This window comes from Sceloporus undulatus, chromosome 5, assembly GCF_019175285.1.
Source record: "Sceloporus undulatus isolate JIND9_A2432 ecotype Alabama chromosome 5, SceUnd_v1.1, whole genome shotgun sequence".
NCBI classification, from domain to species: Eukaryota; Metazoa; Chordata; class Lepidosauria; order Squamata; family Phrynosomatidae; genus Sceloporus; species Sceloporus undulatus.
Window position 1 is genome coordinate 66,179,382 of NC_056526.1, and position 26,883 is coordinate 66,206,264.

At 38.7% G+C, this 26,883-nt stretch overlaps 1 protein-coding gene across 8 annotated transcripts in view; it reads right to left on the reverse strand.

Annotated features, from left to right (window-relative positions):
- IMMP2L (inner mitochondrial membrane peptidase subunit 2) overlaps positions 1–26,883 on the reverse strand; it is a 594,331-nt gene that overhangs the window by 185,393 nt on the left and 382,055 nt on the right. For 7 of the 8 annotated variants that reach the window (XM_042467993.1, XM_042467999.1, XM_042467991.1 and 4 more), the window contains one exon: positions 714–779. The exons of the other annotated variant lie outside the window; for it this stretch is intronic. In XM_042467993.1, coding sequence (XP_042323927.1) covers positions 714–779 — 66 coding nt within the window. The remainder of the gene's footprint in view (positions 1–713; positions 780–26,883) is intronic. 8 annotated transcript variants of the gene reach the window in all.

Here is a 26,883-nt window from a genome sequence, read left to right on the forward strand (position 1 = left end):
TAATAATAATAATAATAATAATAATAATAATAATAATAATAATAATAATAATAAAGATGACATGCAAATGCAACTACTGTCACTGTCACTCCATCGTGCCTTGGTCCCAGGGACTGGTGAGAAGACCTCTCTCCATATCAACTGTCAATGTTGTGGGTTATAAGGAGAGAACAGCAGCCAGACAGATCTGCATTGTGCCTTGGTCCCAGCAGCTGGTGAGAGGTCCCCACTCTGTTCCAACTGGCTTTGCTATGGCCTCTGAGGGACAGAATGGCAGCCAAATACATCTTGGTGGCTGGTCAGAGGCCCTTTTTCCATGCCAACTGCCTATGGACTTAATCCCTTCCCTTGCTGCCATCCCCTTTTCCTTGTGTGCTAATGTTTTATTAGGCTGTAAGCATGAGGGCAGGGAACTGTCAAATTAACAATTTATAAGACAATCTGGGAGCTTTTTTGGTATACTTGTGATATAAATGACCTAAACAGACAAACACACAAATAATAATAATTTGCAATAGTCACAGTCAGAAACTGATGAATTATTTTTATCTAGTTATTCTTGTCTCATTAAAAAAAGTTATAGCAGTAATACCTGTGTTAATAATTTAGAGTCCTGAAGTGACAGAATGTCATGGTTGTCTGGGATACTGACTCAAAATCTACTGAAAAAGTACTAAAATAGCCATATAAGGCATAGGAGATACCATACTTACTTGATAATGTCCCCTTCAAGAGCAATCACTCTCTTAATGATCTTCTGTTCTGGGTTTCTTGGAGACCTGAAGAAAAGGGTGGGGAAGGTTATTCAATCAGTAATGTTCTCATTGTTTCAAGAAAATGAAGAAAAAAATCAGGTATGAAATGGGGATTGCTTAAACCATGAGGGGATTTGCTATTCTGCCTGGTGCAGCATCTGTCACTATAAAACTTGATATGGCATCCCATTGAAACGAAGCCACTGCTGTCACCCTCATTTCAATCCACAGGTGACAGAAAAGTAGATGAATGCAAAAACCAAGGTAATTTACCCTTTTGCTCTTGTGCATTAAATACTAAAAATATTCAGTGGTGATCAAATTAGTGCCCTGTTATAGATAATGCAGAGATGATTGCAAATGGATTCATATTTTTCAAGATGCATTTGCTATTAAATGCCAACATAATAGCATATATAAACAGGCATGTCAATCATTTATTTTAGAAAATAAACTGAAAAACAGATGAAAATTAATTCATCAGATGTAGGCACCTCTTTCACAAATAAAATATGTTTATTTGTTTTTACTAAGATAATTCCATAGTATTATAAAGCAACAACATTTAAAATGTCTAAAAAAAGATACAGTAGTGACAGTACAATGAGATGACACACCAAGTGCTTCATTAAAACAGAGAAAATAATTAATGTTCTGTTGACAAAGCAGCTTAATGAACCACTGTCTATGTAACCTGGCATCAACAAGCATAAAAGAGAGTGGGGTATGGGCAGAATGATATACACCCAATTAAACTAGCTTGTTGTTGTGAACTTTCAAGTCATATCAGATTTATGGTGACCTGAAGGTGAACCTATCAAAGGGTTTTCTTGGAAGGATTTGTTCAGCGGTGATTTTGCCTTTGTCTTCCTCTGAGGCTGAGAGAATGTGACTTGTCCAAGGCCACTCAGTGGTTTTCTACAGCTGAGCAGTGAATCAAACCCTGATCTCCAAAGCTGTAGTGCAACATTCAAACTATTATGCCATTGTGTTTAGTATCCATTTATTAATTCTAACCAGACTGTTGTTATTATTATTATTAAACTTTATTTATAAAGCGCTGTAAATTTACACAGCGCTGTACATAACAATCAGTTAAAAATAGAATAAAATAACATAAAATAAACCTGCCTATGGCCTACATTCTACAAAAATAATTAAAGATAATACATATGTACATATTTACATTTAAATAATAAAATATAGCAAACAACAAATAAAAATAAACCTAGGATAACAATCATGTGACGTCTGGGAACGCTTCCCTGAACAGTATTGTTTTTAACTCAGTTTTAAAGCTGGCTAAAGAGGTGATGAACCGTGCTTGGGAGGGAAGGAGATTCTAGGAGTGAGGAGCAGCCAGTGAAAAGGGGTGGATCTGGGCTGGAAAAGTGAAAATCTTTGCCTAGGACATTGATTCCAAGAATGGAGGATGTGAGTGGGAAGGTAAGGGGAAAGAAGCTCCAATAAATAAGGAGGGGCCAGCCCATGCAGGGCTTTAAAAGTCACGAACAACAGTATATAACAAATACAGAAATGGAGGGGGAGCCAATGGAGGGATGGCAATAAAGGAAAAATATGGTCATAGCAATGAGCAGAACTGATGATGAGTGCAGCTGAATGCTGGACAGAAATTAAAGGATGGAGATGAAAAAGAGGAAGCCCTGCCAGAAGATGGTTACAAAAATACAAATATTCTGGTTGATCCAGACAGAGGTCCAAAACACACGGGAGAAATAAACCAGTTTGAGACGGCTTTAACTGCCCTGGATCAATGCTAGGGAATCCTGGGAATTGTAGTTTATTGTGGCACCAGAGCTCCCTGACAGAGAAGGCTAAATGTCTCACAAAACTATAATTTCCCGAATTCCCTAGCATTGAGCCAGGACAGGCGGTCTCAAACTGCATTATTTCTGCAGTGTGTTTTAGACTTTAGTAAAGCTTAGAATAGCACAGGAAATATAACTTAGGGGTCAATAGTCCACTTCGAAAGGGTGGGCTGGAGCCGCCAGTTTCTGCTCCTTAGGGAGCCCGCGGCAACCAGACCGCATGGGCTCCCTCCACACCAAAAAGAACCTGCTAAAAGCATGTTCTTCTTGGTGCATGCGGCCGCTGCCATGAGTGCACCATTGGCACACTGTCACACCCCAATGACACAAGCATGGCACCGCAACGTACAGACACTGCTCTGTGCTTGTGTCATCATGGCGGCCCCATGATGGCGGCGCCACCACATGCTAGTGCTCAGGAGCGTGCGGATACTCTGCACTCCCGAGTCCTAATTTTGCCCCAGGCTGCCACAAAACGGCAGTATGTACCAGGCCTTAGGATCCTGCAGAGACTGTAGAACTAAACTTCTCATCAGTCTTGGTTAGTATAAAAAGCATTAAGGGATGATGAGAATTGCAGTCCAACAGCATTCAGATAGCCACCAGTTGTTCACCCTGTCCTAAAGTATGACAAATGGTAGCTCTCATATTATACCAAACCCGAGGTTGTGATTAACGTATAAGTTGATCCCAAGTGATGTTCTTAACACTATTTGAAACTTTGCCTCTATTTCTTACTAGAGCAGTAAGATCAGCTATTATTGCTACTAGGTACTTAGGAGTACAATCAGTTTTCCATAGCCATAAATTCCTTATCCATGGATTCCACCATCCATGGCTTGAAAATATTACACACACACACACACACACACATATTCCAAAATGCAAACCTTAATTTCATCATTTTATATAAGAGACATCATTTCTATGACATTTTATATAATAAGACTTGAACATCCACTGATTTTGGTATCCACAGAGGGTCCTGGAACCAAACGCCAGTGGATACCAAAGGCTCACTGGACATTTCCCTCCATTTTCAAGAATAACCAGGTGACTAGAATTTAAAGATATAGTTGTATTAGTCTGGAGAATCAGTATGTAGAGAGATCTTGTAGCACCTTTGAGACTAACTAAAAGAAAGAAATTGACAGCATGAGCTACTTTCTCAGATGCATTTGGTGACTAGAGTTCATACCAGCAGTTGAAGGTAATGCATCTATTATATATAAAGCTGGATTTTGTCTCCTTTGGAACAGATTCATTCAAATCAGTGGGATTTGTTATGAGCAGTCATGAATAATTAGTCCCACTGAATGGGTTTATCTTGAACAGTCTGGGTTGAAGACCATGATTAATCCATTCATATTTAGCAGGAGTAGATGAGATTGACAGAGTGATGAAATTTTAAGGATAAAATTTATCATTGCTACCAGGAAGTCCCAGGCCTAAATACCCTAAAGGCACCAAATACCATCTGATCTTGGAAGCTAAGCATGCTCAGCCCTCGACAGTACTTGGATGAGAGACAACCAATGAAAACCAGGTGCTGTAGGCTATATTTCAGAGGAAGGAATTGGCAAAACCACCTCTGAGTATTCCTTGCCTAAGAAAACCATTCTGAAATTCATGGGATTGCCATAAGTTGACAGGTGACTTGAAGGCACACACACACACCAGCAACTGTTCCTAGAAGACATCTACCACCCTTTCCCTTATCCCACAGGTCTGATAAAGGGGAAGAATGACAGCACCCACTATTTTTGTTATTATTTTAACTGTAACAATATTTGACACTAATTTCTTGCCACAAGAGAAAAGAAATAAGATGATCAGGTCTCTTTTACCCATTTAATGTACTGAAAATCAGCCCCCTATACTTTTTTAAACAGTAAAATTGCCTTTTGGCCACTTTATATATAGTTCATTTGTTCTAATGAAAAAAAATGTAAGTGTACCCTTTCAAAAGTCTTCCTGTACTTCTAAGCTTTAGTTTACTGAGGGGGCATGGGGTGTGTGTAATTGTTCCTACAAAGCATTTCCATTTGATTACAGGATTTGAGTGTGTGTGTGATATAACCAGTCACCCATTCATTTAAATTACCCCCATTCAGCGATAATCACAATATCCTTGAGAAATATAATTCCAAATCAGATATAAGAACATTCATCGTGGTTACTTTTCTCCTGGCAATGACACGTAGATTTTTCTGTCTATCAATCAGGTTTCGAACATTATAAATCAGGGATGGGCAACTGCAGGGGGTGCAGGCTACAGTTTTCAACCTTATAGCCCCATGGCAAGCTCTCTGCTAATTTTTGAGGGGGTATCACATTTCTGGTCACAAATTGCAATTTTGGTTGGGGATTTTTGCTTTTTGAGGGGGCTTGGCATGTGTACAGAGGTAAACTGTCACTCTACAGCAGATGTTCACCTTTAATTTTCAACTTGGGATGTACAACCAATGTCCGTCATGGCATTAAATATTTGAAACTAGAATATAGGTCTTCTAAAGTTCTGCTTAGGGTTGCCAACAACAACAGTAGTAATAAATCTATTTGGATTCCAATTTAGAATAGATCAGAGACCGATTATCGGGAAAAGTAAGTGACAATAAAATAAATTTAAAAATAGGAAGAAGGAAACTGAAGATGACAATTTTCCCAATGAATAATTTTGGACTGAAGATCTATACGAAAAGCCTGTGTCTCTCATACCAGCTTCTTCATATCACATTAGAACCATAAAATGTGTGGGACATTTTTTTATCCCTTTATATTTCATCATCAGGGATGGAAAAAATATACCTCAACGGAAAACTACAACAGATTTATTAGAACATTTTTTCCCAGGGTAATTTTTTCTCTCTGTAAAAAAAAATGTAAGAAAAAGAAAAACCTGCGCATAGCAGGTGGCTGAAACTTGGGAACATCGTTTATAACTCTTCAGGGAACAATGTCATAAAAACTGTGTCTTACAGTTCTAGTTCTGTGTGAATCCTACAACAAATCCTTTGTGACTCTGGAAGAGTAAAATCCCCTGTCCAACTGCATAAGGTTTAAAAAAAACCTCACCCAAACCCTAATAAATCTCACTAACAGGTTTGATGTGTCTGTAAGAAGCACAGCTACACTTCCTAAATGAATGTAAAATCACTTATCAAAATTATGAGGTAATAGTACAATTACAACTTTAGAAAGCATCCTACCAGAAAGAGTTGAACCTTGTGACTGTATCCTCCCACTCAAGACACAATGACATGTCAATGACCTTTACCACTTCTTGACTGATTTATAATTTTGTCCTAAATTGTCAGGGCAGTAACAGTAAACATGCAGCAATACAAGCCTATCTGAACAGCATCTTCATCTGCCGAGAGAGACATATGGTCATATCCTTTTACTCTAAATTAATTAATCTGGAATAAATAATACTACTGATGATCACACTAGAATCTTCACTTTGCTTATTAAGAAACATTAAAAGGATAGCAATAGCAACAGCAAGTACATTTCTATACCACTTATCAGTGAACTAGCACTCACCAAACAGTTTACAATGTATAAGCAAATTGCCCCCAACAAGCTGGGTACTCATTTTACTGACCTATGAAAGAATGGAAGGCTGAGTGGACCTTGAAGTCCTGCCTGGGATCAAACTCACAACCTTGTGGCTGCAGTACTGGCATTTAACCACTGTGCCACCAGGATGCTCAGAAAGTCTACCAATTTAATAGACCGAGGGGCAAAACAGATCGCCTTGAAGGGGTGGCTTTAAGCTGCCCTTTCTGAAGCTGGATTGGGGCCACAGCAACCGCATGCCATGGCCCCAATCAGCCTTTTTGCCAGCCAAAAAAAGAGCTGCAAGCAGCTGCTCCTTTTTGAGACAGTAAAAAGATGGCTTTTCACTCCATCGTGGCTGGAAGCCATCTTTAAGGTGCTCCGGCAGTCTGGAGCATGTACACACTGCACGGCCAGAGCACCTGAAATATAGCCCCTGTGTAAATGGCTGGGTGGCTTCTGGGTGGCTTGGGAGCGTGCAACATGACAACACCACGTTTCCATACCACCCAAAAGGTGGAGAAAAAGGGCCATCTGTTTCGGCCCTAAGACTCCCCTGCTCTGCCCAATATGCTTGTCTGTGTTCCTATTAATTATTAGATGAAATAGTAACAGTAACTAATAATTGCCTGCAACCCTAGAACTGTTGGCACTTACTTACATGATTATGATACATCTTTTTTTCTCAGCCTCTGCCTACAGGTGTAAATTTTTGCATTTCGTTCTCACAGGAAAGAGCAAATAATCTTATCATTAGTCTCTCCACTGCTACAAACTTGTTGGAAAATGAAGCCAAAAACTATTTGCAGTTTGGGATGTATTCTGTGCAAAATAATAATAATAATAATAATAATAATAATAATAAAATGTGGGGATGGGTGGATGCTATTTTTGCCCAAAAAACCCCCAGCATTTTCTGCACATAAATTTCATTTTCTTTTTTAAATTTTTATTTCAACATAAAATAAACAAATAAACAAACAAATACTTTCTTTCATTATACATTTCACATTAAGTCACCTATTATCAATTCTATTATATTGCAAATAAATTTCTTCCTTCTATGAGTCAATGCTATTTTTGTTTCAGCAAACTTGTTCTCTGCAGAGAAAATACTGTGCCCACATTTATTTTTGGCACAGAATAAATACTGAACAGTGAATATTATCTTAGATTCTCTCTTCAGGATTTCCCAGCACTCATTTTTAAAAAAAATATTTTCAAATATTCTTTCCATGTCCAACTTACAATACACGAGAGGCATCTGTAATGCAACATGCTAATGCATAGCGTCTGACCACTTCTATATGTTCTTATTGCAACCAGAAGCATATGAAGTAAGAAGAACATATCCAATGGTGTACAGAGTTTTACGAATGAATGCAAATCCTAAATTGCTCCTCACACAAACCTGGATCTCTAACCAAGCTTCCAGCTCTGTTATCTTAGAGGAGAGACAAACCTGAAATCCAGATCTGGGTGTAACACTAACCTTTTCTGGTCTAGAACATTTCTGGTTACTTTAGCCACCTCTGCTGACTCTGGATCACCAGTTCTCTGCATATGTCCTCATGCACACTAACATGCAGGGTTAGAATCCAATGATTCTCATCCATTCTATTAATTTACTTTAAATAATACTTCTTTTTATGGACGTTGAGCAAGTGAGCCTGACAAGCAGAAAATTCAGAATGTGAGCCAAATCTGATGAACTTGGAGTGTGGACAAACAATTACTTCACTAAGTATTCAAACAAGTTGCATAGGTCCATTTATGGCATGTATGCATTCTTTTTCACAAGCCACATTTTTCAAGAGAGAAAAATGTTGAGATTGTATGTCAAAACAGCCCCCGAGAAGCTTGTTTAAATGTACTGTACAGATATATCTCAACTGCAAATAACAGTACCCCTATCCCAAATCTGGTCCACATTTTGTTAATAATTATGCTAATAAAGCACTATCACTTTCCTGTGTTTTCTGATTCTCTGTCTTTTCTTTCTTTGCAAAGTTCTTTTTTTTTTTTTAATGATCTGTTTCCTAGTTGGTGTTCACAAATTAAACCAATTTGTGCTTGGGAGGCTGCAAGTTAGAACTTAGTAAAACTTTCCCACATACCAGTGCTTTTTCAGGTTAGCTATGGACTCCTGCTAAGCAAGGGAACACAATTACTTTATTTTAACTCTCAAAAGAAATTTGGGAGATATCTTCAAATGCTACAGGAACCTCTTTCCTGCTGGGGCATGCAGTCATCTCTTCTAAAAAAATAATAATGAGTGTATATGTGTAACTCAGAACTCCTAGGTAACAGACAGATAGAGAAGTCAGATGCAGTAGTGAAGCAAATGCAATTATATTCCTCAACATACATTAAGGATATTACAATCTGAAGAACAAAGAAATTAGATTTTCGTTCCATCATGACTCAGTCTAAATTACGACTACATCATAAAAGTGAGGTCTGTTTCAAAGGGCACATAGAGTTCACCCAGGAAACAAAGAGAGACAAACTGATACCATTAGCTCATTACTAGGAATGGAGTTGGAACACTAAGGAGTCCACTATGCCCAGGAGAACACCTCATTACATTCTGCCATTCATCACAATCTTCAGGATTAACCAGGAGGCCTTTCTCAACAATTCATTCCTTACCTCAAATATAAATGCATAACAAACAATCACTGTTAGATGTTATGTCCCCGCCGCCCGTGTCTTCGATTTTTCAGAGACTGTTATTATGTTTTGGAAGTATTTCAGTATTATTTTCACTGGTGGCTGTCGGTTACCTAGCAGGGTTAAGCTATGCTGCAGAGGACTTTGAATTCCTTGTTTTATACTCTATACAATACAATACAATACAATGGATTACTTGGTTGTGCTTGGGAAAGTTGCTTCTAAGAAACCTTCAGACAGCCCAACCAGTGATGATACTGATTGTGGGATTCAGGGGACAGTAATCCAAAGAAGTAACTTTTCCAAGCTTGGTATGCATTCCATTCTCTCTAAATGTTTAGCTTCCTGATTAATATGCTTGTTAACTGTCAAAATTTTAAACTACTAGTTTAAATTAAATATAGAAATAACTTGCTGAGTACAAAAACATAATGTTAACAGTGATGGCAAACACCAGAAGGAAATGAAATTGTTTCATTGCCTTAAAATTCTCTGTAGGCTCTGCATTAGGAAAATGGACTTCAGCCTTAATGAAGGCAGATTCAGTGAACCATACTGGGAAAATACCCACCATTTCTGATATGCATCTCCAAAATGTGGAATTGCATTTAACTGAGAGTGGAATTACCCCAACTTATTGAGTGGAAGCTTCAGTGATGCCTGACAAGAGCCATTATTTCCAGTGTAGAAAATTATGTTTTAATTGGTATATTCAACAACCCTAGGCAAACTATTTTTGTCAAACTAGTAATTTTTGAAATTCCACTTCATAGTGAGACATCCTGAAGTTTTCCTGATGTTTCCTCCTAATTAAAGAAGTTTAAAAACAAACAAGATAAGTACCTTCACCTCTTTTCTACAAATATGGGAACTAATAACATCTTAAATGTAATATTTAAAAGAATCAGATAGCTGGGAGCCATCCAAACTTGAACAACTGGACAACTGGAACAACATTGTGAATTACTTTGGTACTGCACACCACCAATCACAAAGTACAACTATTTGAATTAAACTGAAATTCAGTTTAATTATAGTCTAGCATTTACAAACAGTCATCCCTCCCGATTTGCAGGGGATCTACTCCCCCCACGAATCCAGCAAATGCCAATATTGCAGTTGCCATTGGTTTCAATGGTGGCATGCTCCTGCATGCACCGCTGCATGTGCTCCTCAGGTGCACACAGCATTTTGTTCTCCCCGCTTGCTGCCTGCAAATGGGTGAGAATGCAGATTCCAAGTCCGCAAACTGGGAAAGACGACTGTATTTAGATCTACAATGGCAATTGTTTGTGATTTCCCCTTTTTATCTCCTAATGGAAAGGCTCTCTGTAGTTGGAATCAAGACACAATCAACAAAATTATCCAACTTAAATTCCTCTTATGCTCAACTGTATCCCCTCACAGAGGGCCCATCTAGACTCCAGGTCCTAATTACATTATCCTCCAAGTTTCCCCTTGAACTCTTTCCTTCTAATATGTTTTTGGTGTCTTTAGTATGCTAACTAATCCACTTTGCCTTGGGTAAGCAGCTGCATTTCTTCTATAGCTCTCATATCTTATGGAAAGGAAGGGTCATTTTCAAAGTGATTTTTCATCAGAGAAGCAGTGAAAAGGGAAACAGAAGTAATGTGCTGCTTTTACCCTTCTTTCAGACTTCAGCATGTGACTCTGCTGTATGATCTTTGCGTTAACAACCTGAAGAAATGACTTGCCCTGCTTACACAAACTGGGACAGAGGATCCCCATGGGCAGTTCATGACAGCAAAGATTATCATCAATATATTTATATTCTCTCAGTGCAGGTAGGTTTCACCAAAGCCTAGATTTGCAAAGTGTGGGAGAAATACATTAACTTAAAAGGACTTCTCTCTCAGACATCTAAATGATGCGGATGGTGATACATTTATACATAGAACAAGTGCAAACACACGGTGGTATTTTGTTGGTCAGTCAGCTAGAATACACCAGCTAGACTAGTCAATACATTAATCAATCCATTGCTGATTGGTAGTAAATCCCATTGATTAAATGGATTTACTCTAGTTAGGACTAGCAACAGGATTTAGACCATAGTACTTGCACTTCAGCAGGTGTTAAACATTCAGCTATAAATCCCAGAACTGTAATCAGTTCAGGGAGCCCTGATGGCACAATGGTTAAATGCCAGTACAGCAGCCATAATGTTGTTTGTGAGTTTGATCCCAGGGAGCTCCAGGTTGACTCAGCCTTTCATAGGTCAGTAAATTGAATACCAGCTTGTTGGAGTCAATTGTTTTACAGATTGTAAACTGCTTAGAGAGTCCTGAGTTCACTATGAACCAGTACAGAAATGTCAGTGTTATTACTAATGCTATCATGTTTCTCTCTCTCTCTCTCTCTCTCTCTCTCTCTCCCCTAGATTTGCTCCTACAAACTATAGCCAAAATCTAATAGGGTTAACCTGCTGAAAGAGCTATTTCCATCAGTGGAGACAAGACATTGTGCAGCTTCAATCTCCACCGCTCCATTAACTTCTGTACTAACTTTCCAGATTAATTTTTTTGATGATGTAGAAATCCATGGTTGGAGGCAAAGGAAAGGAAAGAAGTTTCCTAACGCTAACAGTTACATATTAATAAAATATTAGGTTTAGGCCTATGTGGCTCCTTCAAGAAGAGCAGCAATGTAAGTTTGTGGCAGCTGAAACACAAAATTGCCTTGTGGTGCATTATTATGGCATAAGCTTTCATAAACTGCATTCCACATCATTCCATGAATGATAAGTTATCCTCTGGTAGCAATTGAACATGGACAGAAATGGAGGGAGGAGATGGGGGGAGGGACAGAGAGAGAGAGATGCAAATGGTGAAATCAGGTGGAAATGAATATCAGAGGGAGAGAGAAATAAATCTGTGACAATTAGGCTAAAATGTAGATATATGTAAACTAATCACAGTGGTCACTCACAACAGCAGTAATTGATGATAACATGAACATCTTAGCTCCATCTTTTAATGCACTCTTATTAAAATGGGTACTTTGGATTAATGATTTTAACTCTCAAACCTGAATGACCTTGTCACTATGCCGAAAACCTGTGTAACTACCCATATAGACGTGTTTCTATTCAAAACAACATGAAAGAAAAAACACTCTGTCAGTTTAGAGCAGTCCTTTTTTCTGTTTTCCTTCTCATCCTTCACACATCTTCACATAGCTGATCTGTCCTGGCTTCCCTATTTACATGGTTGCTTAATTGTGTAAATTAAGTGCTATCTGGTGCTAGGAAGCTGGAGGCACTTCTTTCTTCCCTGTCATAGAAAACATTAGAAATATCAGTTGCCTGCTAGGCATTCTTCCTTGCATTTTGCAGCTATCTCCTGCTATCATACTGTGCAAACAGTGCTATAGCAATGTCTAATTACAGAGAGCAAGCATTACATCACAGTTTTAAGAAATTAAACCAAAGGTTGGGGAGAAGAAAATCATCTGGCCTGTTCCAATCTTGAAAGGATTTGTGTGATTAACACAAAGTAAGCACCCTGCACTAGTCAACCAAAGACCACATCACATACTGGTAATTCCAGTGCAGCCTTACAATATGTCTAAGAATCTAACACCATTAAAACCCAGTTCATGTGTTCACCTGAATGCACACAGGACAAGGAGGGTGGTGGAGATATCGACACTCATACAAGTCCCCTACCTCAATGTCCTCAGACAGTCTGCAGCATCTGAGACCTTTGTGCCTTAAACATGTAGGACTGCAGATGGCTTTCCACAATATTCAGCTGAACATGGTGACAGACGTCTTGTGACTGCAGACCCCACTATGCCAGATTCTCCCCCTCTTCTCATTGTTCCTACATTTCTAACATGTGGGCTCCTATTACTCACCTTGTCCTTCCGACCTTAAAATCCCTTCCTGGATCTAGTTTCTCGAGCCCCAGGATAATACTTATACTGGACAGGTGGATGAATTTATTGGTGGACATAGCTTGGTAGCATATGATCTAATTCTCTTAATAACTTAGAAATAAAATATATTCAAGCACAGAGACAAATAGCAAAATAGCAAAGGTTTACTATACTGTATCAAGGAGCCCTGGTAGTGCAGTGGTTAAATGCAGCCATTCACAGCCACAAGGTTGTGAGTTTGATCCTACAGGGTCCACTCAGCCTTATATCCTTCTGTAGGTCCCTAAAATGAGAACCCAGATTGTTGGGAGCAATTAGCTTACACATTGTAAACTACTTTGGGAGTGCTTATGCGCACTTATAAGAAGTATAGAAATGTACTTGCTATTGCTATATTGCTATTATATAATTCACAAGTTAAACATCAAGCATTACGGGCTCTATAGACAGTACAATCTAAAACTTTAATTAAAATGATATCACATTTTTCCTGAACCTTTTCTGCACTTTCAGCTTCCATCAAACTAAAATTCCTGCTGAGTCCTCATCAGCACTATCCCTGTTTCTGACTGCCCCATCTGACAGTTTAACAGACAAGCCTGTAGTTTTATTTTCTTTCCTGTATAGGCCACCCTTGGGATCCTAAAAGCTGTATTTAGATGGCTCTTCTCAGCCATGTTAATAATGTAATCCTTTCTTAAATCTGCCTTATTAGGACTCCTGACTATGGGAGCTTCTTTAACTGCATCCAAATGAATATAGTTATAAAGTCCTCTGCAGAAGTTCATTGTCAACACGTCAGATGATTATGTACCCATTTTAATAAGAGTCCACAACAGTGATCCTACCACATATTTAGCCTTCCAAGAATTTAGGTGAACATATGAATAGGACTTGAGCCTTTCTTCTTAGGAAGTTTCAACAATAAAAGTATGGGCCAAGATCCAAAGATCATTTCAGGAAAATTCAAGTGTGTATATATGCGTTCAATAAGGTTTTGTTTTTGGTTTATTTTTAGTTGTATTCAATGCCAGCAGAACTGAAACTGCTGCTGAAATAGATGTGTTGTTCCCATGTGTTTCCTCAAACCTGCCCCAGAGAGTTGTATCATCCTCTGGACCATACCAGGAGCACACAGGGGGAATAGTTCAAGGTGTTTCTGCAGGAGTAGAAATCCACTCACATGACATTTGAATTGACTCTTTGTCTTCTAATTACATATCTTCCCTGTCTTGCCAGAAATTGCTTTGAGAGTTGTTATGTGATCTCTGTGTTGATTCTGGCCAAACTACCTGTAAATATTGTTAGATAAATGAAAATGTAACCAATACGTTCTCTTGTCCAAGTTTCCTCTACAAGCAAAATGTCTGCTACGTAAAAAATCAAAGACATATACCTCTCCCATAAAAACTGTTTTAGGAAGGCAGGCCCCAACCCTAAAAGAAAAACAAGACCAGGGTAATAGGCAAAATAAATAGTACAGTGAGTTCTTGCTGTTCTCTGGGTATTGGTTCCAGGACCACCACCCCTTCCATGGATACTCAAGTCACATTATATACAGTGTCATAGTAAAATGGTGCCCTTATATAAAATGGTAAAATCAAGCTTTGCCTATTGGAATATATATATATATATATTGTTAACATTTTTCAAGCCATGGATGGTTGAATCCATGGATAAAGAAACCATGGATAAGGAGGGCCAGTGGTAATTGCACCTGCCCTACAGCAGACACACACAAAAAGAATCTGTGGATACAGAGGGCTGACTGAACAATGAAAGAGCATTAAAATGGCACTAAAATAGCAGTCACACTAAAATACCAGGAACATAATAAACATGAGAGTAAAAAGCAACTAGAACAGCTTTAACTTGTTAAAAAAAAAACCAAGCAAGGTGCACTTTTGTGGAAAGAGTTACAGGTATTTCACATTCAGGACATCACTGCAGAAAAATTCATATTGCCAGTGAGGAGAATGAAAGAAGATCTTCCAAGCATGATCTTAATTACTGGACAAATGTGTGAAATTAACAACATTTCACATGCTTCCTAGAAAACTTTCTCACTGTAGCTAGGAAGTTATTCCTAACATTTAGCTTAAATATAATTTGCTTAAGGGCAATAACATTTACTACTATTTTTCCTCTTGCTTTTCCCCCTCCTTTTCATTTTCATTGCCTTTAATTCCCTCCCCTCATAATAACACTGTTGTAAGTTTTTAGAAATATAGAATAAAGAAACCTTTATGAAATCTACAAATAATTTTAAAATCAAGTAAAATTCAAAGCTGGTTTTGTTATTTTGTGGGTTGCTCTTTATTTTCACTTTTGCTCAAAGAATCAACTCCATATGTAATTTTTGCAATAGCTTTTACCTAAAAGAAATTGAATGAAAGAACAATGAGAGATTCCAGTGTCTGATTTTGTCTAAATGACTCAAGATAGAGAGAAACTCAAATTGTGAAGGCACTAATTAAAATGCTTCATGCAATAAAACTAACTGGTGGGTGGCAGAGTAATGGGACTAGTCAATCTAATAACCTGAATGTACTTGAAATATCTGGCAAAGTCTTTTGAATTAAAAAATTCACTTCCATTATTTCATAGGCTTCCAGCTTGATCACTTTGAAGTTAAAAGGACCCACTGTTTAGAATGTAGGCTGCCTAATTACTAAGGTTTTGTGTAGTTGACATTTTCTCTGTTAACAGCATGACTCAATTAATTATTTGCCATTTTAACAGGTCACTTAACCTCACCTTCCCCTTCTCCTAAAAGAGCAGAGCAGCTTGATCACCTTAACCTGTGCCTTGGTGAATGCACTCAGAACTGCATCTCTGGTCAATATGAAGTTGTCTTACAACATAATGTACTGAGAAGTAGTGACCTATTTATGATTGAACATCCAGTAAGCCTTGCAGCTGAGCATGCATTGCAACCAATATATTCCTGTCTAAACCGAATACTAACCATAAGACTGAATTTCAAATATCTCACTTGGATGCCCATTTGCTAGTTGAACCTTATGCCCCCAACTATATACAGGAATAGATCAGAGACAGGTAGCATGACCTCTTGATTTGTGGTAATGCTCTTCATGGTCTGAGAAACTGTAGGAGGCAGCTTCTCTGCTCATGCCTAGTCTTCTCCACTAGCCACCTCAACACAGAGAGGAGAACTGAGAAATGTTAACTGGCTTGCAATTTGCAAGAAGCATAATGCAGAATGCTTTTATAAGCATTTATACCAGGAACAGGCAAAGTGTGGCCATAGGCCTGCATGTGGGACCCCAAGATATTTTCGAGACTCGTGCCCCCTCCTTGAATCCTCCAGATTTCTCCAAAACAGATTATTTGTCTTTCTTGGAAACCTCCATAAACGGCAGATTTTCAATAGATTTAACATCCCTTGAAAAGAATCCTCCCACAATCAGAATTGGACACCCAGCCAATTTGGAGGCATTTGGCAGACATTGCTGATAGTCCACAAGCCTCAGATTGTTCAAGGAGGGAAAAATTGGCCTACCACAGTTCACCACTTCTGATCTGTAGAAAGGGTATTCACTTTGTAAAATCTAGACCTGGCTCATAATGTTTAGGGTTGAGGTGGAACATTACTGTATTTGGCCCTTAAAACTGTCTTTTTGGAAGCAGAGATATCCAGACACCACACACAATGGGGTAAGGGAAGCCCTCCAAGCCCAAGATCAACCTGATCCCCATTTGTACTGGCCAAGGCAAGAGGATGGACAGTTACATTCTCCACTTTGAGGATCCAAATGCTTCAACATGACTTGCCACCCTCTCTTTGAAAGGAATGAATTTATGGCCAATGAATGAAGAAAGATTGAGGATGCTGTGGTCCCTTCCCTCTACATCCAAGGACTAATGTAGGAAGAACACTGGCAGGAGGAACAGTAGTCCTTTATTCCATAGCCTAATTACTCACATGTTATCCCTGCTACTCTTCAAACATTTCCGCCCTAATGCATCTGGAGCTTAATGGGAAATCCTGGTGACATTCCCCACAAACAGACAAAAGAAGTCTGTTTCCTTTTACCGAGAGTGCAGAGGATTTTATGTTGCAGCTAATCCACATATTCCCTAATCAAAGGATAGAAACAGCCACATAACACAACTGAAGACCAAGGTTTCACTTTCAAGCAGCAGTTTTTGGCAAGACTCAAATTACATTCACAGTCATAAAGAAGTTTTTTATTGAATGAACACTCAGGCTGCAAATGAACGCTCATTATGAGAAGATCATAATGTATGAACTTTGAGAGATGGAGGGAGGGAATCAGAGAAGATAAAAACACATTCATTAAAGGGGTGGGCTTATAGAAGAGCTGTTATTATAAATATGAATAGATAGGTCAAGAAACTAAATGCCCAATTGTGGAAGGGATTTGATCTCCTTCTCTTATTTTATGAAACTGGATGCACTGAACACAATGAAAACAGCTGAGCAGAATGCTGGTATGAGAGATGGTACTTGAATATTATTCACTAAGAAAACAATCATATTGTTCTGAGAATAGCATCCCATAGTCACAGGAAGTAACAGCAATCTCCTTTATGGTCTTAGATTCTCATCTCAGTGGGCAAGATGGGATTTTCTCTCTTTGCCCTTCTCAGCAACTGTAGAGATTTCTGGATTGGTTTATTTTCTAAGGCTGGAATTTGTACTTCAGTGAAAGGAGGAAACTGATGTGTTGGAGATATTTCTCATCCCAAACCACATCATCCAGTACCCTTCCAATGAAGCTTTTTTTGTCAGGAAGTGGAGGACCAAAGACCTCTCCCTAGACAATCTTCAACAACCAATGAGTCATGCTTTTCAGTACAAAACAATATCTTTCCTTAGTTGCAGGTGTCTTCCTCCTGCAATTACAGCAGCTGGCTAACCAACATAGGTATAAAAATGAGAAAGGGGAAAACCCTACTTTGCTCAAGTAGAACAACAAAGATCCCTGGGGGCAAGCTCAATGGCTTGCTTCAATGGTCAGACAAACATCTAAGGCAACCTTTGTTGTCGTTGTTGTTGTTAGCTGCCCTTTTTATCTGCTTCACTGTCCAGCTCTTGCATAAGTACATGTTGATGGGGAATACAATAGTTTGGACAATTTGTGCTCTGTTGTATATCTTTACTCTTTAGGAACTTTTCTACCTCATTCATGGCTGCCCTTCCCATTCCTAATTTCCTTCTGATTTATTGACTGCAGTATCCATTCTGATCAATGTTTGATCCTAGATATGGGAAATTTTTACTGTTTCAATTTCCTCGTTGTCTACATTGAATGTGTGTAGGTCCTCTGTAGTCATCATCTTATATTTAATTATGTTCATCATTAAGCCTACCTTGGCACTTTCCTCCTTGACCTTCTTCAGTAATTGCTCCAGGTTGTTGGTTTCTACTAGTAGTATTGTGTCATCTGCATATCAATAGATAGTTAATGTTCCTTTCTCCAATCTTCACTCCTCTGGCCTCTGAGTCTAAGCCTGCTCTGATATATTTTATGTACACGTTCAGCAAATAGGGTGATAGAATGCACCCTTGCCTGACCCCTTTGCCAATTGGGATCCATTCTGTTTCTCTGTATTTTGTTCTAACCATAGCCTCTTCTCCTAAGTACAGTTTTCTCATCAGGGCTATCAGATGTAGTGGCACTCCTATGTCATTAAGAGCAATCTATAATTTTTTTCATGATCTATGCAGTCACATATTTTGCTATTGTCTATAAAGCACATGCTGATTTTTTTTCTGGATTTTTTTTTTTTTGTACAGTCATAATATGTTTGCAATGTGAGCATAGTATTTCTTCCTTTCCTGAACTCTGCTTGCACCTCTGGGATTTCACTTGCCATGTCTGATTTGAGTCTATGTTTCAGAACTTTGAGCATAATTTTGCTTGCATGGGAAATTAATACTGTGATCTTATAGTTGCTGCAGTCTTTTATGTCTCTTTTTTGTGGATTGAGGTGTACATTGAATGTTTCCAGTCTGTTGGCCACAGTTTTGTTTTCCATACTGGTTGACATATATTAGTTCACACTCGAGTTGATTTTGTCTGTGTGGATTGTAGCTGGTCAATTGGAATATCATCTAATTGTTCCTGGTGACTTATTTTTCCCCAATTTCTCTTTTCACAGCTTCCACCTCATTTTTTAGAATCTGGGGTTCATCTTCATATGCTTCTTCACTCCATGAGAAGATAATGTGGTAGGAACTGACCCTAAGGTTTGCCTATACAACTGGTAATGGTTTGCATATTGTCCACTATGGAAACACAATTGTAATCTAACATGGATAATAACCACTAAAAGGTCTATTCCACATTGTTCTTTAAAAAAAAAAAAAAGCTTTTAAAAACATTTTGTTTGAGTTTCCAGAGCTATTTTTTTTAAAGAGAGGTTTTGTTGTCTTTTTAATTTTGTTTCCATGTATTGAATGTTTTATTTAAATATTTTAAATGTTTTTATTCACTGTACATTGTCTTGGGATCCCTGCTGGGCTGAGAGACAATAACCAAATGCCTAAATAAATAAATGAAGAGGTGTTCACATTGCTTTATTATATTTTTATATTGTACAGGTTTTTACTTATATTTTATGAACTTCCCAGAGAAACATAATCAATCAATCAATCAACATATTTTAACATATTGTGTGAAGAACAAATAGTAACTAGCAATTATTGTCCCAGAAAGGAGAATATACTCCATATTATCCTTGATATGATATATAATTTACATAAATTTTGTACATATAAATCACCACAATTGGCAATTTATATGTACAACAACAACTGAATATGAAGCAAGGACTCATTCATGTTTGTATATAAGCCAGGGGAGAAGAATAATGAAATTAAATTAAAACGAAGAAACAACAACAAAAAGTGGGGAATAGTAAGCCCAAAGCCTTGAAAAAGTGAATCTAGAAAGAAACTTGGTTTTGAATTCAGAGCTTAGGAAACTCTGCCTTTTTGAACAACGTCTCCCATTGAACCACATTCAGTTGGCCACTGGCTGTGATACTGTGAGCGATGTTAGTCCCCCAAAAATAACTTTGTCTTGGTATTTAAGCAATATGCTATCCTACAGCATGTAAGGAGGCAAACATAGCAAATACATTTTTCTCAAGTTCCGTTTCTACACTTTCAAGGATGTCAAGGCATAACCCGATAATTAGATATAACTCCCCAAAGAGAATTATATCCTTGCCCCTTTGTAATAAAAGTATGCTAGTCCAAATGCAGAGAATTGTGCATTTCTTTAAAAATGTTTTTCATGTCAACCTATGTTTAAAACTATTCATTCTACATTTTTATTTTTCAATAGCCAAAATGGAAGCAGCCACAAAAATGAGAGAAGTACAGGTTGAGTCTCCTTCATCCAAAATATCTGTATCAGAAGTGTTTGGGATTTTTTTCAGATTTGGAATATTTGTATATACACAATCAGACATCCTGGAGATCTAAACATAAAATTGGTTTATGTTTTGTATACATTTTATACACATTAGATACGGGAAATGCTCAACTATTATGGGATGTGTATAGGTGTGTGAACACATGCATAGAAATAATGTGGAATGTTCCAGAAAGATTGGTTAACTAACTCAAACTTTGGAGAAGAACTTGTCTCATGGCAAGTCCAATCCATATTTTGCTAGCTGTGATTGTTCCTAATAACTTTAGAGCAGCTCAAACAATAAATTCAGGAGAGTGCAGACAAACAACAATATTATCAAGTCTCAGCTTATTAACATAAAATGAAAATATAGGCCCGTGCTGAAAAAGGAGAAAATACATACATTTTTTCCTAAGGGTACAATGGTTGGTGTAGAAAAATAATAAAATGAAATTAACTCAAAGAAACAATATGGGGGAAGGGTTAGAAAGCCCAAATCCTTGAAAAAGTAAATCTAGCCAGACACTTGGTTATGAAACCAGAGCTTGGAAAACCCTATCTTTTTGGACTATGTCTCCCACAGACTGATAGATTTAAGAAACTCAGCTGAGGGTGCATACAAGAGACAGGCACGATGGCAGTTGATGACACTCATGGCAGTGAAGTGGCAAATTAAAGGAGCCATGTTGGGTGCTCAATATATTTTGTGGGGCAGGAGCCAGCACCATGAATAGCTCTTTGAGGTTCAGACTACAACCCAGAACAGATTCACCACCCCAGTGACATGGAAGCCACCAGTTGCCACCAGTTGTACTGACAAAGTGTTGACAGAAACTTCTGAATACAGTGATATATTTATTATCAGTATATAATGACCTACAGCAGCATGTTTCATGTCCTCTATGAAAAAAATTATAAAAGACTTTGGGGATCATGCCAAATTTGTTCATTAAAGTTTATGAGGTTTTCTGAAAAATAAACAAGATAAATGTAATACTCAAGTTAAACAACTCCTTCATGAGTGAGACACTCCGACAGAGATTGTGAAACAAGTTGACAGTAAGTGTATGTGATGGACATTTGCAACATACAATATCAATGTAAGAGGTTTGTGAAGAGTAACTCTGCTAAAGCATTTAGGGCAATATTGCCTTTGGCATACTAGAATTATGACCTTTTCTGAAAACCTAAAAGTGTGTACCCAAGAGATGTGAATGAAAAACTCCACAGACACAGCTAAAAGTACAGCTTTCTTTTCCTAAAACAGTAGAGGAAGAAGAAAAGGAGCTATTTTAAAATTCCCTAGAGTAGGAGAAAATATTGGTGGGAGTGAAAATGGCTGTAAGAAAAAAAGAAATGCACACAAGCTTTTCATATGCTCTATTTGGATGGCTCTGACCTTTTCTCCAGTGCTCCTTCCTTAAGTAATAGTTTTATCCACTCCCAAATAAAATGAAATAAAATTGTGATTTATGTACACAAAAATTACACATCACATGCAATTTGCCCATCCACTGAAAGCTTGTGCACATATCTTCCAGATGAACAATCAATATTGAAAGAAGGAACATAACTTATATTATTCTCTTAAAGCTCAAAGTGCCTACATAAGCAACAAATGAAGCTTTTGAAAAGGGTATGAAAGGAATCTATCCATTTTAGTTACTGCAGTAGATAAGAGTGTCAGTGCAGTATAATGGTTAGAGTAGAGTGTGGCAGAATGGTTAAACTCTGGCACCTTGGAGAACCAGGTTCCACTGAACCATAAAACTTACTGGGAAACCTTGGGCCAGTCATCCTCTCTCAACTTAGCCTATCACAAGGGTTGTTGTTACAATAAAGTAGACACTATATGTGATATGCACCACCTGGATACAAAGTGCCATCACTAGGGGATGCATTGGTGCGGACCGCACCGGGTGACATCCCAGAGGGGGTGCCACCCTTCAGGAGGGAGGAAGGCGGCTGCCTTCTGGGTCCCACACGGCCATGGCCATGCAGGTCTCAGAAGGCTGGGTGGCCAGCTGAGCATGGCCCTTACCTCGCTGACACAGCACCATTCTAACTACTGCAGCAGCCAGGTGGAGGCAGTGTCCTTTTGGTCCCACCTCCAGAAGCCCTGCACCTCCAAACAGGGTGACACCCTGGGCAAGGACATCACTGGCAATATATACTGATCAGGCATCAGAAGCCTAAATAGATAAATATACTATTTAGAATATTTTATTTCTTCCTACTTTTTATCTATGTAGGTTTTTATCTGCTATTGAAAACTATGGCAGAAAGTAAACATATTTTAGAGATTATTTTAAAAGTGCTTTTTAAAGGGTTTTGATGGTTTATTCATGCATCCAATATCAAATTTTAATATGGCCAAAGTATCTAAACTCTTTACAGTTAAATGCTGCTATTCCCTGAGCCAGGATTTCACAGAAGGCCTCTCCTAAGGTCCTAACCTAGCATCTTCCAGATGCCTTGAGTCCAGAATGCACTGAGGAAACAATCCAGTTTGAGCTCAGTGCTAGGGAATCCTGGGAATTGTAGTTTATTGTGGCTCCAGAGCTCTCTGACAGAGAAGACTAAATGTCTCAGAAAACTACAGTTCCCAGAATTACCCAGCTTTGAGCCAAGACAGTTAAAGTGGTCTCAGACTGGATTATTTCTGCAGTTTTGGACCTTGGACCTTCATTAGCCCAGTCAATGGTCGGAATGGTTGGGAGTTGTAATCCAAAACATCTGTAGAGTACCAGGTTAGGAAAGGTTATCCCAAGAGATATAAAGAAGAAGCTTTAAGCCATTTGCAAGGTAAGGAAAGAAAGGTATAGAAACCAGTTTGTAGGCATACCCACCTGCCAGTCTAACAGTATAATGTAGCTGATACAGGGAGCGTCTCTATTTCTAACTGAAATTTATTAGGCATGGTCTGGAGTCTGGTTGATTTGATTTCAATTTTTCTGTTACCTCTGTGGAATAAATTATGTATTTGCGAGTGTACTTCTTTTATTATTGTATAAAATTTAAGGCATCTACATTCATCCACATTTGCTGGGGTTAGGGGCACAGGGCCCCTGTGAATGTGGCAAGACCACAAATAACAAAACACTATGTTTTTACCTGAGAGAACACCTCTTTAGGAATCTCTAGGAATCTGCTGGACATTGACCATAAAATTGTGCTTGGAGGAGTTACAAATGTCTAGTGGGGTGTTGTCTCTAGGAATCTCTAGGTTCATCAGTGCAACGTTTGGTTAAAGTTGACCACAGAGTTGCACTGGAGGACCTAGATATTTGTAGAGAGATTATATTAATAAAATCCGTGAATAATCAAATCCACAAAAGTCAAAGACACAAATGTGGAGGGATGAGTGTACTAACGACTGTCCTGTTATCACAGTACTGGCTGAAGCTCAGGGAATTGCTGTGCTTTTCTGGGTTTTCTATCTATAGTATAAATCTCAGAAATTGGTAGGGTGACCTGATTATTGGTTATGTTATGAGATGGAATTCCTGAACCAGCTTCCATCTTTATATGTACAATTAAAGTTCATAAAAAATTCTTTTTGCTTCATCACAGGATTCTAGACCAGAAACTTAACAATAAAACTCTTCCCATATCTTTGTACAATATGCTCAAAGAAGCTGAGAGTCACCCGGCAAACTACTACAAAGATCAGGATTTATTTTTTGCTTGCTTCTTTTGTTCTATGACCGTGGTTTTCAACCTTCCTAATGCTGCGATCCTTTAATACAGTTCCTCATGTTGTGGTGACCCCCAACTATAAAATTATTTTCGCCATGTGTTTTCCAATGCTCTTAGGCGGCCCCTGTGAAAGGGTCATTCGACCCCTAAAAGGGTTGCAACCCAGAGGTTGAAAATGATTATTAAAACAATTTCAAGGAGTCTCCAACTGCCTTCTGTGAACACAGATAACTCAGACCATTTCATCCTGTAAACTCGGGACATCTTTGGGCAGCAATAGACCAACTGGTGCCCCTAAATATTATTGGACTACAATCTGCAAACCATCAGCTGACAGTTCACAGCACGTTTCCAGGAAACAATGTGAATACAGCAATGACATGGACCAAATATTATACCATTCCTTGGCACTCGGTGTGTGTGTTTGAATTTGTCCTATTAGATTGCTTGAGAAGCACTGTCCTACACTTGTCTTATAGTTTGAACTAAGTTCTGGCATTCTAATTAACAAGGTGACAATCTACAAGCTGTTGGGGTAAATGAAGGCGCTCCCAAAATAAAACAATAGCAGGTAGAAGGGGCTTGTCAGCAAGACAAAGGCAAATATGCCTTTATAACTATGTGGGAATATGATCTCTTAAGGTACACCTCATTTCTTGTAGTCACTATTTAATAAAAATATTTTACAGTTTCTTTCTTTTTGTCTCTTTCTGTCAGAATGCAGTGAGGATTTACAGTACTAAGTACAAGGTCCCTTGTACCCCTTAAAACAAGGATAAAGAAAGGCCCCATATCATTCATGTGGGATGTGAGTTCTTTCCCCGCACATCTGGCATTGCCACAAATCACTCTACTTTCACGACTTCCACATTCCCTAGGAGACAACCATACAGTAAGACAACACCTGCTACCTCCAAAGTTTGGTTAGCAGAGACAAATGTGTTCTCTGTCTGGAATAATAAAGGTTTTCTGTAGCTCCTGCACTTTTCCTTCATGGAAAAGGTACAAGGAATTATACATAAAGAGGAGAGTTAAAGACATCATTTGGAAGATTTTATGCTACCTCCAATTAAAAGGGAAAAAATTCAGTAAGATCCCTTCAAAGCTGTTTTAAAAAAACCCTTAGGGGATTAATGTACACATCAGCTTGGAAAGCACAAGAACACCTGCAACTGAAGTAAGCCTGTCATTTAAAAAACTTGAAGGATTTGCTAATTTGTGTTCCGTGCAATTCTTATGTTTTAACGACACAGCACACAGAAATCCTTTAGGCAACAGCCCCTACTTCATGACACAGTCTTCCATAAAGCAATTTGCCTTCTTACATCTCAACAGGTCCTCAAGCTGAAGGCAAGGATGTAACTTGAAATGAAGGTCAATCGTCTCAAAGAAATAGCCTGAAACAAATACCAGATTGCACAATTGTAATTAGGGCATGCTATCCAGGTCATTGGTTTGTAACCAGTCCAGCTGGAGAGAACTAGACGGATCACAACTTGAAAATCAGGGGCATCTCTGGGTTACAACTGCTTTGCAGAAGGAATACATGATTCAAAGACTTATTTGTAATAGATAGGATTCAACATTAACATCAAAATAAAAAGATGAATACCAAGAACCAACACTGGCTGCTTCACAAAACATTATTGTGTTTTGAGATGGCAGAGATCTAATTGGACAAGGATTGTTTTCTAAGGAATGCTGATTCAGTTGTAGGGACTAACCTTACATTGCTTCTTCCAACACAACTTCTGTAAAGAAAGAAAGAAGTCTCACTTTTTTCATGCTCACAATGGCTGCATCTGCACTGCAGAAATAATCCAGTTCTACACCACTTTAACTGTCATGGCTCCATGCTATGGAATTCTGGGATCTGTAGCTTGTAGTAGCACCAGAGCTCTCTCACAGAAAGTAAATATCTCAAAAAACTACAACATGTAAGCTAATTGCCCCCCCCCACAACCTGGGTACTCATTTTAGTGACCTACGGAAGGATGCAAGGCTGAGTGGACCCTGGAGCCCTGCCTGATACTGAACTCACAACCTTGTGGCTGTGAATGGTTGCAGTACTGGCATTTGAACACTGCACCACTGGGGCTCCTAATCATCATTGTATCCTAAGGAAACAATCAGGTAACAAATTGATGTGACGAGGAAATCTCCAAACTGGGTTGTTACAACAACAACAAAAATTAATCAGATCCAAATAATCATTCATGATACTGCCATTTCATAATCTGTATTCTCCAACAGGGACACATTTGACCAAGGAATATCACGGCGTGGTCAAGATGGTAAAAGCTATTAATGAGGAAGAACATACAAGCTAAGAGAGGCTGGACCAGCTTGCTATTTGGCTCCCTCCTCTTCTTCTCCTGCTGAGTTACTTAGGTATGAACTACTTTTGCCTCCTGAACTCAGCTTGTGCCAATGAAGTAAGCTGAGGACAAAGGGGGAGAGCAGGAGGAAGAAAGATAAACTAGATCATGTTAAAAGCAGCTGAATAAGTGAGATGAAAGAGGATTAATCAGGATATCCCATGCCAAATTAGGACAATTTGAGGATGCATAAGTCATTTGTTGAGGCAAGCTTTCATGACAAGAATGTACCACTGCAACTGGGCATTCATTTGGGGATCTTTAATAAGAAAATACATCTAATTAAAATCACACCATACAGTTCAGCCAATGGACAGACAGAAAGATAGAACATTTGATGATCTAAGTCTCATTTTGATTACTCCGGCCTGATACACACCGCCAGGATGTGATGTCCTGGCGGTGATAGTAGGGCTCGGGACCGCACACCAACTGCATGGTCCCGAGCCCTACTATGTGCCGGTGGTGCCACTATTCAGCAGCACCACCCGCATGTGGGGCGTAGGGATGATGTGTGGGAGCACCCATACATCTATTCCCAGAAGTGGCGTCATAAGGGCTGTGACGCAGTGCTTACAATGTCGCAAAAAAGGATCCGCTCTAGGTGGCTCCTTTTGTACTGCGCAGCTGCGCCATGCAGTTTGGTTGCCGGGGCAATGCTGAGCCATTTAAAGGG